Source organism: Colletes latitarsis, chromosome 3 (genome assembly GCF_051014445.1).
Source record: "Colletes latitarsis isolate SP2378_abdomen chromosome 3, iyColLati1, whole genome shotgun sequence".
Classification (NCBI taxonomy): Eukaryota; Metazoa; Arthropoda; class Insecta; order Hymenoptera; family Colletidae; genus Colletes; species Colletes latitarsis.
In genome coordinates, this window is record NC_135136.1 from 43837057 (window position 1) to 43854639 (window position 17583).

The window sequence follows — 17583 nt, forward strand, 5'->3', positions numbered from 1 at the left end:
CGATCAGCTGTACGAAATACGACGATTACGCCGAATGGTACGAATGGACGAGTCAAGATACGACATCCGTGAACGTGAAACGCTTCTACCGTGAGAAAATTGTTATTATTACGAATACGTTGCACGTAAATTTAGAATTTGTTGGCGTTGTAATTAAAGTGCAGTTAAATTCCACATCGTAATTAAAGATATCCGATTATAATAACGATAATAGAATAATAGTTGTTTGCGCGATATTAATCCCATCCGCGTATCGAATGTTTGAAAATAAGTTTCCTTTCGAAATCGAAATACATGACACGGTTATAAAATTTCGGAACGTATCGATACGGTTAATTAAATTATGAATCATCAAATTTCATTTAAATAATAATATTTCTGACTCTGTGTGGGTGTGTCGAATTCCGGCGCAGTTTGCCGGGAATCTCGTTAACTCGGACTTGACGGGCAGAAACGGACACGAATATCAGGAACATGATCGAGTTGCATTCCGTCCCACGAGTGTATCAGAGATAATCGCCACAAGTTTCCTCGATTAACTAATTGACACGGGGCCATGTAAATTTCCCAGCGATCTTTATCTTGGAAACGCCCATGCATTTACAAATTCACAACCGGTAATTGAAACAGTGCGTCCGTTGCGATAAATATGTACTCGATTTTTCTTTCTCTCGTAAAACCCGATACGATAAGGTTTCACGTTCACGAATTAAATTTGCCCAACTGTATCGATAATATGAAAACAGTAGAATATGATCGGGCAAAAGTTACATTTTCCATACTACGATTACATAATGGTGGTTCTCTATCGTAAAAAAATCGACCTCCTCAAGTGGGAATTAAAAAAGATGGTTTCTCATTGTACGCGCTCGTCCTTCGCAGGTCGATCTTCGACATACCGACGAAATCCAAGGCAGCAACGTCGTCGATATCGGCGTAGATTTGTCGGAATTTTATACTTCCGTCGAGTGGGACATCCTCGAAGTCCCAGCCGTGAGGTAAGCGAACCAATTCGTAGAGAAATTAAAAAACTGAACCGTAGCTTGGACGTCTGCGCACGTTTCCGTACGGTCTCGGGTTAGGTCTGGAATATACTGGCTGTACGTCCATAAATAAATGTTGTTTGCGTTTCATTTTCAGAAATGAAAAGTTTTACACGTGCTGCGACGAGCCTTACCTCGACATCACCTTCAACATCACCATGAGACGGAAGACTCTATTTTACACCGTCAACCTTATAATACCATGCATGGGTATCTCCTTCCTTACGGTGTTGGTCTTCTATCTACCAAGCGACAGTGGCGAGAAGGTGAGGGGAACCGTTAATCTATAAAAGAATGCCAATCTAGCAGCATTTTTTTATTTAAACGCGTCGAGGACCCGCGCCATTTGCATATACGGGACAAAGGACCCATTTACTCGTAAACTGCGTTGTATTAAAGAAAACCGCACCAAGTTGGACCACGTCGTTATTTCGTTACCGATTAAAAATTTCAATCGATCGGAAGAACGAAAACACTACGACTTTGAACCAAAGGCTATTATCGAAGGGTATAGTTTAGTAGTTGTACGTGTAATGTGGGTCCATCAGGCTCTATTAGATTACCAAACAGAGTGCATGTAAGAAACGAGTAAATGAAAATGATTAAGAATGGCGGGAAAAGATCGGATTGGGGGTATTTCGCGGGAAGCCGATTCGTTCGATCGGAACGGATTCCAGGTGGAGAGGGTCAAATATCAAAATCCACCGTCGGAATGCAAACCTCTAAATGCCGCTCGGCCTCCATTCCTCGTCGACTCTTGACCTCAACCCGATACCCACTCGACGCCGTGCACGCCTCTATAATTCAGTCGTATTGTTCTGGCTCGAAAAAGGCAAGCAAAGGGCCAAACAAAAATATCCGATGGAGGGAGAAGGTCAGATGTCACCGTCCCATCCGTCGTACCTTCTCTAACCTGACACGGACACGCGTTTACTTCCGGACGGAATTCATGAAATTTTCTACGACCTCGATACGCTTGCTTACACTATACGAAATAGTATTACACCGTTATAACAGCGAACAATAGAACCGTTCTTGGATCATTTATACGCTTCGTGTGCGTGTGCGTGCCGATCAACGTGTTAAGGGGTGATTCTCGTGTATACTTGTATTCTTTTATAAAAAATAGACAGCTTTTTTTGCTGTTGGTTGTGTTTGCGTCAGTGTGTATCGAAATTGTTTGATACGTGGACAGGGTATGAATCAGGCTTTAAATCCAAATCCGGTAGCTACTGTAGATCCATGTTTGGGACGTGGGGACCGGGGGACTGGGGGCCGGGGGCCGGGGGCCGGGGGTCGAAACAATGCCCTCTCGAATCGGCCTTTGTCCTCCGTTTCTCGTTTGCTTACCGATTCGAAACCTACAGCCAGCTATCGCGAATACGTATATGTACATATACCGACTTTCATCTCGCGTTACGTGTCTATCTTTACGAGTATTGCATTTGTGTGGATCCATATTCGCGTATCGCGTACCTGCAACACGCCCCCGAGTATCTTGATACAAACTCTCCCTCCCCCCAGGCCCAGGCGGTTCTACTATTGACTGAATCGCGTGGGTTGTTAAGCGACTGACGCGTATACATACGTACATATACGCGTATGTATATTGTACTAAACAGGCCGAATAAATTTTACCACTGTACGCGTAGGTACTTGTTAAAAGTAAACCGTTGTACATACCGTAAACGTTGCATCGTGTATCATCGATAAGAATAAATTTCATTAACCCGTTCTCCCGTTCTCTGTGTAAATCATTTGGCTGACATTAGAAAAAGCAATGGCACGGCACGACCTTAACACGCTTCGAGATACAATACACCGTGCCATGAGGGAATGAAAGGAACGTTTTGTTCGTCGCACTTAACCTCGAGGGTTCTTCTTTGTCTCTTTGTAGCGGACTAGCTTTTCTCGAGCATGCTCTTGAAATTCGCAATCGGATCCAAACACGTTGTCTTCGATCGTTTCGCTTATGTATTTCCTCTCTTTTTATTGTTATGTTTATTGTTCCTTTATTTTCAGACTCGACCCCCGTCAACAGCAGATTAAGACGATCGATTTTCTCCAATTGCAGGTCAGCCTATCAATTTCGATTTTATTGTCGCTGACTGTGTTCTTCCTTCTGCTGGCCGAAATCATCCCGCCCACATCGCTCGTGGTGCCGCTTCTCGGTAAATTCGTCCTTTTCACCATGATCCTAGACACCTTCAGGTATAACCATCGATCAATATCTAAAACAAAACGAATAAACGAATTTTACCAACTACGGAAACCGACCGACGACGACGACGACGGCTTTCCTACAACATTTAAACTCGTCGTTCGTACCGATAGAATACATATCCCCAAAAGTTAAAAAGGATCCAAACAATCGGTTAAACTAACACCAAAGACAATTACTTTCGAAAGAGTTTTAGATGCGATTAACACGTCTGATGTAACGTTTCAGTATATGCGTAACCGTGGTAGTCCTCAATGTTCACTTCCGGTCGCCACAGACGCACGTGATGGCACCGTGGGTCCGTCGTGTTTTTATCCATGTTCTGCCAAGACTACTGGCGATGCGCAGGTATAATACGTCTTCGAAGAGAACCGATTACGATTCCAGGCAAGATATGATTCTACGAGCATTTGGACCAGCCGTTGGCTCTCTGCCAACCAGCATTAGAACACGTTCATTAGTGGCCTCGCGCGTGACGTTGTTACCGTCACGTCGCGTCTGCAACCATTAGCACAACTACCTACCCACACGTCGAATTCACTAAACTCCAGTTTACGGCCGGGTTGCGAACCACCGGCAAACACCAACTCTAATTTTACAGAAAAAACGGAAAGAGAATCGCGAAACATAAATATTTGATCGTATATCGCCGGTTGTTCGACGACTCTATAGAAACTAGTTGTGCACAGTACCACTTTTACCGCTCCATCTTTCTATTCACTTTACCGTCGTTACTTACACGCTTCACTATCATTCTTTACGATCGTTTCATCACCCGACATATCGAATGCTTTGAAACTGCTGCTGGTTTTATTAGCTAATGGTGAATTAGTTACTCGTTGGTAATTAACTAGTGGTCAAATGTTACAACGCGCAACGAAATAGCGTTAAAGATCCGCTACGTAGAGCTCGTTTCAAAGTCAGCCTTCAATGTAACGTAAATGGCCGCGTGTTTTACTTTCAACCTCGTGCCAACACGACTATTATTCTTTCATTGGTATTTTAGTCCGTCTTTCTTTCATCGAGACAAAATAACAACGAAAAAGTAAAAAAACATACTGTTTTAAATGAAGTAAAAAAACAGTTTCGACCGTTGGAGGTTTTAAATGGAATAAATTTTCCCTCGAATCCCGTTACATTGTCAAGACAGCAGTTTCCGAGTACATAATTTTAATCGACATCCATCTTTAAACACCATGTAGATCATCGTAGTTTATTGATGATCGTAGTTTGTTAAAAGGTAATCGATACCTTTTAAAATAATTGTAGAATTGTTTGATCGCTCGATCCTCGTTATCAACGTCGCGTCGGTGCAATATCTCGACGCTCCGAAACATGTAGATACGACTTGGATATTTAGAAGCTTTGAGAATAACCGCTTTTGGTTATTACCGCAAACAATAATCACTTTAGCGATTTAAAACGTGTAGTAATCGCACATTTTCTTCGATTCACCAACAGGCCGCAGTATCAGATAGAGAAACGCAGCATGGCCGGTCATCACGGTCAACGCGTGATGGTCAGAACGTGCAATGGTCTCGAATTGCGGGATCCATCCTTGTTCGTAGAGACCTCGGCGTCCGAGCTGGTGGAATCCTCCGTTCTGTTCCCGAGTCTCGATTCGCGGGACGAATTACACCCTCGGTACGCACACACGCAACGATACTACTTGCGAATAATGTTGCGCGAACAACGTGAAAGAACTTTGTTGACCAGGGAACTGGAAGCGGTGAATTTGGGAAGCGCGTGTCGCATTCATGGATCACCAGCGGCCACAGCAGCCCCTCCGCCGCAACTCCCTACCGAGGAGAGCGTCGACGCTCTCTGCAACACCCTTCATCATTGGCATCACTGCCCAGAACTGTACAAGGCCATCGAAGGCATTCGTTTCATTGCCGATCATACCAAGAGGGAAGAAGACTCCACCAGAGTACGTGACAAACTCCTTCTTCTTACTAAACGAATAAATTACACCGCATCGACGTTTAAGCTTTCGATATTTTAGCTTCCCTTTGCTCTTTATCGTCAAGTTTCGGCTAGAAAGACACGTTACCTCGAGATTCCTTTCGTCAATTTCAAGGCCAAATCGGCCAACTAGATCGTACGATCGTTTCTTATGGTAGGTGAAAGAAGATTGGAAGTACGTCGCGATGGTTCTCGACAGGCTGTTCCTGTGGATTTTTACACTAGCCGTGGTTGTCGGTACGGCGGGTATCATACTCCAGGCGCCAACGCTCTACGACGATCGCATTCCCATCGACGTGCGACTCTCCGAGATCGCTTCCACCACTGCCAAGCCACACATCGTCGCGAGCCTCTGAGAGACAATTGTTAATTTTCGTTATTTCCACGTACGACGCATGCTCGCGTACATACAAAAAGAAAACATACGTATATATATACAATATGTATAACGCGCAAGGAACAAATATAAAATGCGTTCACGTTGACCAGGAACTTTTACCAACAGGTAATACCCAGACGTGTACCGTCCATCATTTTGGTGTACTCGTACCGTCTACTACTTTCTACAAACTGTGTCAACAGTGGTCGTTGATGGAAAACTTGGTTCCAAGGTATCCATACTCGAGGCAAAACAAAATTACGCGTCACTCTTTAATTTACCTTGTACCGATCTGTAGAAAATCTGCTACTCGCTCCACTCGACTCCCATTTTTTTAAGATCGAAAACGCAAATCTACAGATTCGTGCTCTCTGTCTCTTGAAGAAGCAAACTGACGGTGTACAACACGATTCGCCGATAGAGAAACAGGCTAGTTTTGTTCTTGTCTCGAGTAGGACGCGCCAAGATTATTCCGATCGGATTCGGTTACGAGTGTCGATCTGCTGATTTTCTTAAGAATCGTTTATATTTTTCAACGAGACGCTAAATATTTTTATTTTCTGATGCGTAACCGGTCAAGTCTGATATCTCGACTAAACGTATCCTTGCATCCATCCATCGCGTCCTCTTGCAAAATCTTGTATCGTACAATTTTTTTCTCTCTCTCTCTCTCTCTCTTACGATGCAGTTTAAATATCATTGAACGAAACAGAGGTTTCTCGTCCCTGGTGTTAACGACTGAAAGACTCGAGCCTCGACGAGTCTTTGACTTCTCGCGTGAATTAAACGATTAATCGTGGTTGTTTGCCAGTTCGGCAACGATTCTCAGAGCATACGCACACGGCCGGCCGGCCAGAACACGGAACTATAAGAAAAAAATCTAAAAAATCTAAAATAGGAAAGAATTTCGATTCTCGGAGTGTTAACGAAACGATGATAGACCGGATTCTGCTTTCAATTCCCTCTACGACATATTTGGTTCGTTTCAGAAAAATCTGGATTTTTTCCTGTAAATCAGTGGTTATCGACTAACTAACCGTGATCGGCAATTTCAAATATTTATTTTCGTTGCATAATTTTTGTTTCGTTTAGCTAGACACTTGTGTTGTGCCGTTCTTTGATAACACTCGGAGAGTTTACGCGGAGAGAAATTTAATGAAGTGGAAACAGCGAAAACGATAGAATTTTTCAGAGAACGAAATTGAACTGATTTCTTGATCTCTGGTTTGCGCCGACAGTTTCTTTACATTGTTCGTTTATGGCTCTTGTGTAAATATTATATTCCTATCGTTTATACCCGCGTGGTTCTCCACTAATTTTATATCCTAAATAAAAACTTTTATCGGATAATAGTTACAGAGAACAAGAAATACGTTCCTCCGCAAACGTTGGAAGCAACCGCATTCCTGCTCGTGATTTTATTGTTAATAACGCGGATGAAATAAGAGATACAAAGATTAAACACAAGGTATTACGAGTATAGGAAAGAACAGGTTGTCGAAACACGTACACATTCTAGAATTAATACGAAAAGATCTAAAGAGAGGTTCAATTTTATGCCAGTACAATTGTGATTCTTTGTGAGGAGTAACCCGTGAAACGAATTGCACTCGTGGTTGTTGTCAGGGATGATTGATTCTAGTATTAGGCAGACAGGAAAACGGCCGTTTAATAATATTGTATAATATGATATTAATTTATTATCGAAACGTGGTTCGCGCGCGGTGGAACTAACGATCGATCGACCTTGACGAGCGCCACGAGAGAAAAACGAATTTTCCGATGGAATCGCGCTGGGGAAATTTCGCGTCTCGTTGTACAGAGAGGAAAGAATCGCAAACATGGGACCGAAACGTTATATTTTACATTCGTAGTATCTATCGATCGAAACGGGATTTTAAAGAAAGAAAGAACGATCGATCGATCGACGAACCGTGAGCGAAACGTGACAATGCGAAAACTATATTATAAGACGCGTCACGCGAAAGGATCAACAATCATAAATGTAGATGGCATGGAATTAAACGAAGCCTGTTGCAGACTCACAGATGGGAGAAATAAAGAGAATATCGAACCGTTTCCGAAACCTACATCGAGCCTGTAACAATGGGGCCATATTTTCACAAAAATAAATAGAAACAAAAAAAATGGGAAAGGAACAAAGGCGCGCGTTGTCTCCTATCGAAATTACAAATTCTAAATATCTTACATCCGCGCGAGGCGCAGAGTGCGTGAACTAAGTAAAAAAGAAAAAAAAAGAAAAAGAAAAAAAAATGAAGAGACGGGTTGGGCCTAAGAAAGATTAACCGACTCAAATTTTATTGCTCATATATGTACGTATATGTTTGTAATAAGGTAACTTTCGTAATCGTATTCGTTCTAGCACCACTGACGAACCGTGGACGTTTATTAGACATTTTACACAGCGTGCACGAGAAAGGAAGAGGTAATAATAAAAAAAAAAAAAAAAAAAATAAAAATAAAAAAAAGAAACATGTACTAGTTTGTTGTACGAACGCGTTACCAATAATTTATTGTCTTCCTATGGTACGAAATTACGATTTACTTTCGGCGGGCAGATAAATCACGTGTTTTCTTTCGATTCGCTGCTGCCCTCGCCAAACGAAAAATAGCAAAATGAACATTTAAAAAGAAAAAAATGAAAAAAAAAAAATGGAAAAAATGAAAAGAAAAGGGAAAAAAAACAACTAGAGTCCGATTGGTAAGTTGCTAGCACGGTATATGCGAGTAGCCACGATATGTCTTAAAAAAGCAAAGCAATGATCCGCCGTATATAAAAAGTTACTTGTTCGATTGGTATTCTTCGGCTACAGATCGTAGAGCTTTTCGATCGCAGGCCTTGGAAATTTGATTCGGTTCAATTCTCTATGCGTAACGAACCGCGAATGTCTACCACAAATAGAAACGATTTAAAACACTTTTTACGCGTCACTCTGACAAATTAACGAATTAACGCATTATATACATTATCGGAGCCTTATTGTTATTAACGTTTGTAAAATCCAAAAAAGCATTTTGCTTGGAACAAGAAAATCGAGAACCAGGCTTCGTGTGCACCGACAAGTCAGAAAAAATGCATATGTATTTCAGTTTGTATGTAAAGAAATCAAGTTGTGGTGGTCATCGAATCGGTACGAATTTTACACACGTGGACGTTGTGTTTCCTTCCATTTTTTAACCTCCCTTTATTTGTCGTTTGAGAGAGCGTGAATGTGTCAAGTCATTAAAGAAACGAAAAAGAAAAAGAAAAAAAAAAGAAAACTGATTACACGTTATTACGGAAGTAAGCGCAGTGATAGTTATTCAACGTAAGTTAAAACAATTTAACGATAAACATATATAAATATTATAAATAACCATTACACACGATAAAACAATATGGCAAGATATTTTGTGAGTGTGTCTATAAGCTCGATTATAAAACTAACGTAATAAAAGAGACAAAGTGTCTATCGTTCGCGAGAGACCATCGATGAACATCGTTCACATAGAAGTTGGAATTTTATAAATGGTGTTGAACTTTTAACGGTCGTCATTCACATGAAAAGGCCTTATTCAGCACTCGAATTCACAACGCATTCAGGGAGAGAAGTGTTGCTGTATTAAACGTAGTCTTTAATCATCGCAGCAAGTAACCGGGTTCTGTGTAGCGCACAATCGATCAACATTATGATTAAATGTTTTACCATCGATTCGATTCTATACTTACCATCAATTTTTACACAGTTTCGTTTCTTCGCAATTGTTTTACTATATGTATACATATTACTCTTTTCAAGATACTTACAGCCAAAATTGTGACTAAAAATGCGTTGATTTTATCATGCGGATTGTCTCGAGACGAGTGTGAAATTAAACAACTGCTAAAAAGGTAAGAGACACAAGGGACTGCAATAGGACTTTACCATTTTTTGTTCAAAGTCTAATGTTAATAGATATTTCAAGGTCACTTTGTACCTTTTCAACAAAATTCTATATTTTCACTTTTAAGTATCGAGGGAAAAGAAATTTAATTTAATACAATACAGAGTAATAAATATCTTGGTTCTCGTAGCTTGTTCAGCCTTCGGTTTGGATCGTTTCGTCATTTCGAGGTCATTTTCCCAAAAAATTGTCAAAATTGTCAAAATTGTCAAAATTTTCGTACTTTAACGATATTGGAATAGAAATGTAAAGTGACCTTGAATTAGCTAAAGAAGAAGAAGAAACGTTCGTATCGCCTATTAAAATGAAAAATTACGAGGCAACAGTCCTGTTATATTTAGGAACTATATTTCATACGACACTTCCCTTGAGAAACTCTGTGCTGTAGGAGGTACGATTTCCTCTTGCAAAAAGAAAAAGAAAAAAATGACATGTAACTATTTAAATACAAGGGAACGACATGCGTCGTAAAAGTAAGGTCGCTTGAATAATTTTAATATTACTTATTATCGAATCAGAAAATTGTATTATGCATTTGTATGATACAAACATTTTACATATAAGTTTCTAAACCAAATGTTCTAACAATTTTTAGAAATACGATATTATCGAGGCGTACGCGCTGGAAACGTATCGAATACAACTTTATTATTCGAACCATATTCATTTATAATATTTTTCATTAAACTGTATAACATCGTGGAACAATTCAGCCTAAATACATGTACTATATTTTATTGACACAGTCCATAATGATCGGAAATAAAACTTTATATATCTAGGAATAACGTGTCAGTTGAATCACGTTTTTTTATTATAATGGATGCGAGTCGTGCTTGGATTTCTTAGAGACATTTTAGCTTAGATTCCCAATTTTGAATCCCTTGCAATCTGCTTGTCTCGTATAATAGATTGGAACTTGTTTCGAAATAATGCTCCATACGAAAATAATAATAAAAACCATTTACACAGAAATCGATAAATGAAGGACCATTAATTAATAGTATTTTCTATTCGTTTCAAACTTCCCATTCGTCTTTTAGCATTCTTTCGTCGCATTGGTTTATCAGTAAAGATATAATACATAGATGTATGTATATGTATAAATAGAAAAATTTCTTGTTTAAAAAGTAACTTGAAGCTTACTTTAAATCACAAAGGGTTAAAAAGCTAAAATTCTATATATATATATATATTGTAGGACTAAATAACGTAAAGGGTTAGAATTGTTGCGTTTACATCCACAAGCAGAGTATTTAAAAATTTCTCGTGTCTTTTACATAGAGCAAATACGCAATATCTCGGACACGATTTAACGCGCAATTAGCATCGTCGTTCCAATCTTTCTTAAGAGACACGCTTCCAAATATTCTTAATTTGCTGTCGCAAGCAAGATATTTATTTAACAGTCCATGTAATTTTACGCTATACCTCGCAGTCACATTATTCCTTGGAGCCTCGATTCATAAACCGAGACCAAGACACCAAGAGCGAAATAGTATCGACATATTCTCTATTCGCTACGTAGATATATGTACATATCGTGCCTCTAGCTTAACGTTTAAACAATAAGAGAAAGAACCATATGCGTGTACAAACTGTACTACATTTATCCTGCATTACCGCAAATCATTCCCCGAGCGAGAATTTTATAATGAAATTCATGTTACGATGATGATCGTTGACCATTCAAAGTTAAATTAATAATTAACGTGTGAATCGTGTAAAATACTGTTTTTATCAACTTACTCTGATACGAATGCACGTTTCGTAAACTCGATTATAATGTTACCGAGACATTGTGCCAATCGCGAGATTCTTAAAAATGGTTTCTGTAAAGCGCGTCGGATACACATTGTTCGCGACATGTACCATTAGCTCATAAGCATGTATGTGGTGGAACTTTCTACATACACAGGTATATCTATAAAATTCTCAAATAAATTTGATTTTTCTATTAAAAAGAAGATACGATTTTATGCATGTTTCAATTAAATTCTTCCCTTTTATATTCTTTAATTGTTTGCGCTTGTTTTTCATCACCTTTCTTTTTCTTTCAATTACTAACGCAAAGTGTAAATACAGAATATATGTGTATGTATAAATCGTAAAATCGTATAAACTTTACATAAAAATTATAACTTGCAGTAACGACAAAAATTCATTCGAGTACACTATAGAAATAATTTAATCAATTTTACCGCTTTTATAACTTATTATGCTATTGATTCGTCAGTTCCTCGCTCCTTTCTTCCATTGTTTCTGTTTCGGGTGATTGTATTTCGGCCGACGATTCGCTCGTCGATTCAGAATTATTTTGCTTTGCTTGTTTGATTCTTTTAATTTTTTTTTTAATTGCAACTGCACCTTAATTTAATATCAAAGTTGTTACTGACGTTAACAGAGTCTCAAAGTGCAACCTTTATGCCGCAGCATACTTACAGAACATAGTTTGCCACAGTTCAGTCTTTTTCGATCTCCTACTAAACGATTTCTTTAAAGAATCTCTATGTCGTTTTTGGATTCCTGCAAGTTCGATTGCTTCCTGCGTTGGAGGAGGAAATAAGCAAATTTCTAGCCAATGAGTAGCTTTGGCATATCTTAAAAGTCTCAGCCACACCTACACACAAAACATTGCATCGAACGAAAATAGTTTCAAACTAAATAAAAAAGTATCGTGATTTTGAAATGATCTGTACAATTCTATTACCGAATCTATACATTCGGCGATAAACCACAGGTACAAGCCAACCTCTGCCCGGGTGTAACTAGCCTTTTCTAATCGTAACATCAATTTAGGCACAAATATTACATATAAGTATATCCTAAAAATAAGATTTATTAGAAAAATATTAATATATTATGAAAACATTCGTGTACTTAAGAACGCACTAACCAGTCTAGACAGTGAACGGAGAATAATAATTTTGGCAACTTCCTTCCATCGAAGCGAGATACGCATAATAAAATCCGACAAACATTAACTAGAATGGTGTCGGTTGCTTTGTAAAATAAGAAAGTGCTTACTACCGTACACCATCTGTAAAAAACATATAAAGTAGATATTTAATTAAAATAAGAAATCATTCGAACGGTATAGCAAAATGTTAAAGACTCCACTGTCAAATAAGATAATATCCATTTGTTTTATTAAGATGGACGGTCCTTTACTTTTCTTGATAAGGATTCATGACAAACGACGCAAACAGCAAATTTGCCCAGCCTTTTCTCCAAGCTCCGTGACAGAAAATCTCTAAGCCGGCTCGATGGAAATAAAAGCTTTTATGTAAAATTACGCCCAGTTCCTCGTACATAATTTCTTCTCGTCCTTCCGAGAAGAAATTTATATTCTTGATTGCGGATGATTTCAGATAACATATACTACCAAAGCAAAATCCACAATTCCACACAGCCTCGATTAGTCTACTCCTTTGCATCAATGAAACACGCATACGCCGAAGCAGAGACTGTTAATAAATGAAATTAAAGAAAAAACACAATCGATTAACATAACAAGATAACGTGTAAGCTCAGAGTGCCAGATATGAGAACTTACGTTAAGGCACTTTTCGTACATAAGGTACAAAATCACCCAGAACAGAATCAGATAACCAAGAAGTACGTCAGACTTTTTTATTTTCGGGTCATTTAAATGTTGCACGTTAAATGTTTCCTTATCCCACAAATTTGATACCATCGGTGTGAAATGTGAAACATCGAGAAACGAGTGCAAGCCAATGGCCCAACTATTTCTAACCTCCTCCAGCATTTCAAATCTTCCAGACCCACGCTTTGCTTAAATAGAAATCTCTCGGTTCGTATAAATTACTAACCTAGTACATTTAACTGTTGTACAAATACTGAATTATTCGATGACAATGGTAGAAAATGATTCTATTCGAAAATAGACTGCCGCTAGTCTTTGTTTACTTCCATGCTACCTATGTATGGAAGTACATGCCTACATATCTATGTACTTCCTTAGTTACGCTTTGATCAATCACGTAGAGTAACGTTCCACTCTTCTCTGGATTATATGCATATGTATATTTCCTAATAAACTATTTCCAACTTGTCATACTTTTTATTTATTTACATTATCCTCTATCCTTCCTCGCAATTATAGTCTTGCAACAACCGAGAGTATTTGGGTTGTTCAAATTATTACATGTATTTTTATTTAATAAACTTTGAAATCTATAAAACATTCCTTATATTTATATCGATGGAAAATAAAAATCACTGTACATATATACCACGCTTTTTATTTCAATTCTCCTCTACCTATCCCTTAAGTAATTCCTTAATTTTTATAAATTCTAAAGTTAAAAATATTATTCGAATTTAATTAAGTTATTCGATCATTTCTCGATACGTTATACAATGTAATTAATCAGTTATAAACGATTAATGGAAGCGATTCTTATTTGAATATTGCGCTAAAAATTGACAAGCTATAGTATCGCCATCTAACAGCAGGGATTCGTACTATCCGGAGTACAGACCCCCTCTCGCCCCCCACGATTTCGTGACGACGTATAGTATCGCCATCTAAGAACGGGTTTCGAACTAAAGGCGGAGTACAAATCCCCTCTCGCCCCCCACGATTTCGTGCAATCGTATAGTATCGCCATCTAAGAACGGGTTTCGAACTAAAAATTTCGTGCCAGGATCACAGAATGTGTAAGGAGGTATGCGGAGTACAGCTACCCCCACTCCTCCTACTCCTCATGCACACTACCTTGATTATTCATTAATAACTCATTTCCTGGGATTAAAATATCAACTTTTAGAATCGAAGAATGTAGTATAGACCCTTGGCAACATTCAAGGATAGTTTTTAGAACCATGCAATGCCTCGTTAAATAGTTATTAACGAATATCGGAAGTCGGAACATTTACGGCTGTATCACCGCCTGCTTTAATCGATGAATTATCACCTTTTCAACAATAGCACACATATTTTGGCTATTAAGGAAGCAAGTAGACATCCCTGGCAATATTTAAGGACCGATTTTTCAACGCTCCACGCTCTAATTAATTAGTTATTAGCGATAGATGCCTAAGGTGTCGCGCAAAAGAGTGTTCCGACTTCCGATATTCGTTAATAACTATTTAACGAGGCATGGCATGGTTCTAAAAACTATCCTTGAATGTTGCCAAGGGTTCGTACTATATTCTTAAACTCTAAAAGGTCATAATTTATTCCCGGGGAAGGCGTAATTAGTAAATTAAGGAGCAGTAATTAATTACAAGCCGAGAGACACATAGTACACAGTTTTCGCCACTGGTGGCGCCACAGTAGAAATCAATACTTTCAACGAACTACTGCTCCTTAATTTACTAATTACGCCTTCCCTGGGAATAAATTATCACCTCTTAGAGTTTAAGAATATAGTACGAACTCTTGGCAAGATTCGGGGATACCTCTTAGAACCATGCCATGCCTCGTTAAATAGTTATTAATGAATATCGGAAGTCGGAACACTCTTTTGCGCGACACCTTAGGCATCTATCGCTAATAACTAATTAATTAGAGCGTGGAGCGTTGAAAAATCGGTCCTTAAATATTGCCAGGGATGTCTACTTGGTTCTCTAATAGCCAAAATATGTGTGCTATTGTTGAAAAGGTGATAATTCATCGATTAAAGCAGGCGGTGATACAGCCGTAAATGTTCCGACTTCCGATATTCGTTAATAACTATTTAACGAGGCATTGCATGGTTCTAAAAACTATCCTTGAATCTTGCCAAGGGTTTATACTACATTCTTCGATTCTAACAGTTCATGTTTTAGTCCCAGGAAATGAGTTATTAATGAATAATCAAGGTAGTGTGTATGAAGAGTAGGAGGAGTGGGGGTAGCTGTACTCCGCATACCTCCTTAGACATTCTGTGATCCTGGCACGAAATTTTTAGTTCGAAACCCGTTCTTAGATGGCGATACTATACGATTGCACGAAATCGTGGGGGGCGAGAGGGGGTTTCTACTCCGGATAGTACGAATCCCTGATGTTAGATGGCGATACTATATCTTGTCACTTTTTAGCGCCATATTCAAATAAGCTTATCACTTATTAATTGCATTAAATAATGTATAGAGAAGTGGTTGAAGAACTTAAATAGATTCGAATAATATTTTTATCTTTCGAATTTATAAAAATGAAGGAATTAATGGGAATGGTAGAGGAGAATATAAATAAAAAGCATGGTAAGTATGTTATATGGGTTTGATTTTTTATTGATATAGAAATAAGGATTGTTTTACACTGTTCTAATTCTATTTTACAGAAACATATCTTGCAATCTTGATACGCAAATTGGATTTTAAAATAATCAGCTTTGAAGTAAGTTTATTAATAAATTGGGTGACATTGCCGCTCCATGAATTCTACTTGCTCTTTGAAACAACTGAGCTTCCTGTTGACATCGTACCCACAAGAACAATTGTATGCAACTGTTTGTTGAGATTTGTAAATACATTAAAAATCTTACTTGAGCTTGACGGACCGACCAGTTCAAGTGCCTCGTAATAACATTATACTTTTTTCACAGTGTTATTTCCTACTACAGAATAACGATCAGAAAAACAAGATCAGGAGATCTTAAAACGTGTATTTGTATAAAAAAAAAATCGTACGCCGTTGACTCGTGATCGGATTTCAATTGTTTCGAGAACGAGAAGAAAAGTCTCACTCACATTTGTCTTCTCGCTCTCGAAACAACTGAAATCCGACCTCGCGTAAACGGCATACGGTTATCTGATAACCTTGTGAACGAACGTTAGTCATTCTATGATCGTTCGTCGTTTGGCTAAGGTTGACAAAGTGAATTTAGTGGATTGGTAAATCGATTCTGCGCGACACGAATGACGTACAAAAGCTTCAGCGAGCGTCGTTTAACCCTTTCGTTATTTGCAGATGTAACTGTTTGGAGAGCAAAACACGTATTGAAACTATCGCGTTATTTAAAAAGGGTAGATAATGTTCGACGTTCGGTTGCTATACAGACGCACTCTTAAAACTAGAATATGTTTAGAATCGTAGCAGAAAAGCAAACTGCATTAGCGGGTAGATGGAAATCGATTTTGTTGCATGATAAACTAAAACTTTGATACTTTAAAGGCAACGATATAAAAATATCAAAAGTTAATAAATTTTCATGTCTTTAAGCGTTTGAGCAACGAGAAAGATAGCTTTCGAATCGTATTAGACTGAAATAAAAAAGTTAATTTGTCGTTATTAGATTTAGATATACATAGTATTAAAATATTCAAGAAAGTTACGTACCTTTAAAGTTCCACAGAAAACTATGTTTCATACGTATGTACGATAGCATCGATCAAAAATGATAAACGAGTTTCCCCTTTTTGAATTACGTCACGCGCGATACTTTATGCCAGTGGTTCTTAACCTTTTCTTTGTCCACGGACCCCTTTTGCCAGTCTAACGGACCCTTTTTATACAATGTTTCTCTGAATAACCTTCTCAAATACTAGTTGAATAAACGTTGAGAATTCTGACTTACTTAAATATAGTGTATGCTAGCAAAGGGCCAAGTCTGCATCTTCGAAATGATCGTGAATCCACGTATAATTTTAATGTAATCGGTATAAAAACCGACTTGATGTTTATCGTGTTGTCAAAACATGAAAAAGATCAAGTGGATAGAATGTCTAGTAAAAGTTGGCGAACTTGAGCATAAAGAACCACTGCTTTACGCGATACTTTTCTTCTCGGAATGCAGCAAATGATCAACCAACGTTATTAAATTGATTATTTTGATAGTTGGCCCATCCGACTCGCGCGTCGTAGCTGTAAGGGTATCTTGAAATCTACGAATAGCGAGTGTTTGAATAACTTTTGCAATCACTGTGTATGCAAGCGGTCGAATCAGTGCTGTGCTGTGCTGTGTTTCCGTCCGAACGCGGCCAACTTCAGACATTCGTAGGCGTGTAAATAATAGGTGCGAAAGGTGATGGAAAAGCTCATTTGACGGGAGCGTTTAGCGAATCTGCCTGTGGCGATCCCT

General features: G+C 38.4%; 2 protein-coding genes and 1 long non-coding RNA gene across 10 annotated transcripts in view; 1 reads left to right on the plus strand and 2 right to left on the minus strand.

The window, feature by feature from the left end:
* Positions 1–10294, plus strand: part of Nachra3 (nicotinic acetylcholine receptor alpha3 subunit) — a 45664-nt gene extending 35370 nt beyond the window's left edge. For 2 of the 8 annotated variants that reach the window (XM_076762725.1, XM_076762724.1), the window contains exons 8-13: positions 883–998; positions 1141–1309; positions 3118–3254; positions 3493–3612; positions 4726–5194; positions 5388–10294. In XM_076762725.1, the coding sequence (XP_076618840.1) occupies positions 883–998; positions 1141–1309; positions 3118–3254; positions 3493–3612; positions 4726–5194; positions 5388–5585 (1209 nt within the window). In that variant the 3' untranslated portion in view covers positions 5586–10294. Of the gene's footprint in view, positions 1–882; positions 999–1140; positions 1310–3065; positions 3255–3492; positions 3652–4725; positions 5195–5294 lie in introns of those variants that run through there. The other 6 variants (XM_076762728.1, XM_076762727.1, XM_076762726.1 and 3 more) reach the window with 6 other exon arrangements.
* Positions 10295–10444: 150 nt separating this feature from the next.
* LOC143340578 (uncharacterized) lies at positions 10445–13488 on the minus strand. The gene is made up of 6 exons (XM_076762732.1): positions 13110–13488; positions 12725–13020; positions 12450–12593; positions 12264–12378; positions 11996–12173; positions 10445–11920 (listed from the first exon to the last, which is right to left on the minus strand). The coding sequence occupies exons 1-6, from the start codon at positions 13320–13322 to the stop codon at positions 11775–11777; spliced, it is 1092 nt and encodes a 363-aa protein (XP_076618847.1). The 5' UTR covers positions 13323–13488; the 3' UTR covers positions 10445–11774.
* Positions 13489–15783: 2295 nt separating this feature from the next.
* On the minus strand, positions 15784–17445 carry LOC143340739 (uncharacterized). Its single transcript, XR_013079497.1, has 3 exons — positions 17080–17445; positions 16842–17007; positions 15784–16765 (listed from the first exon to the last, which is right to left on the minus strand). It is a non-coding gene; the product is annotated as an uncharacterized LOC143340739 (long non-coding RNA).
* Between the last annotated feature and the right edge of the window lie 138 nt (positions 17446–17583).

Coding starts and splice junctions, on each gene's coding strand:
- LOC143340578 (XM_076762732.1), bottom strand. CDS start 13,322: ATGCTGGAGGAGGTTAGAAATAGTTGGGCCATTGGCTTGCACTCGTTT. Junction 13,021..13,109: donor TGTACGAAAAGTGCCTTAAC/GTAAGTTCTCAT, acceptor ATTTATTAACAG/TCTCTGCTTCGGCGTATGCG. Junction 12,174..12,263: donor TCGCCGAATGTATAGATTCG/GTAATAGAATTG, acceptor TTTTGTGTGTAG/GTGTGGCTGAGACTTTTAAG.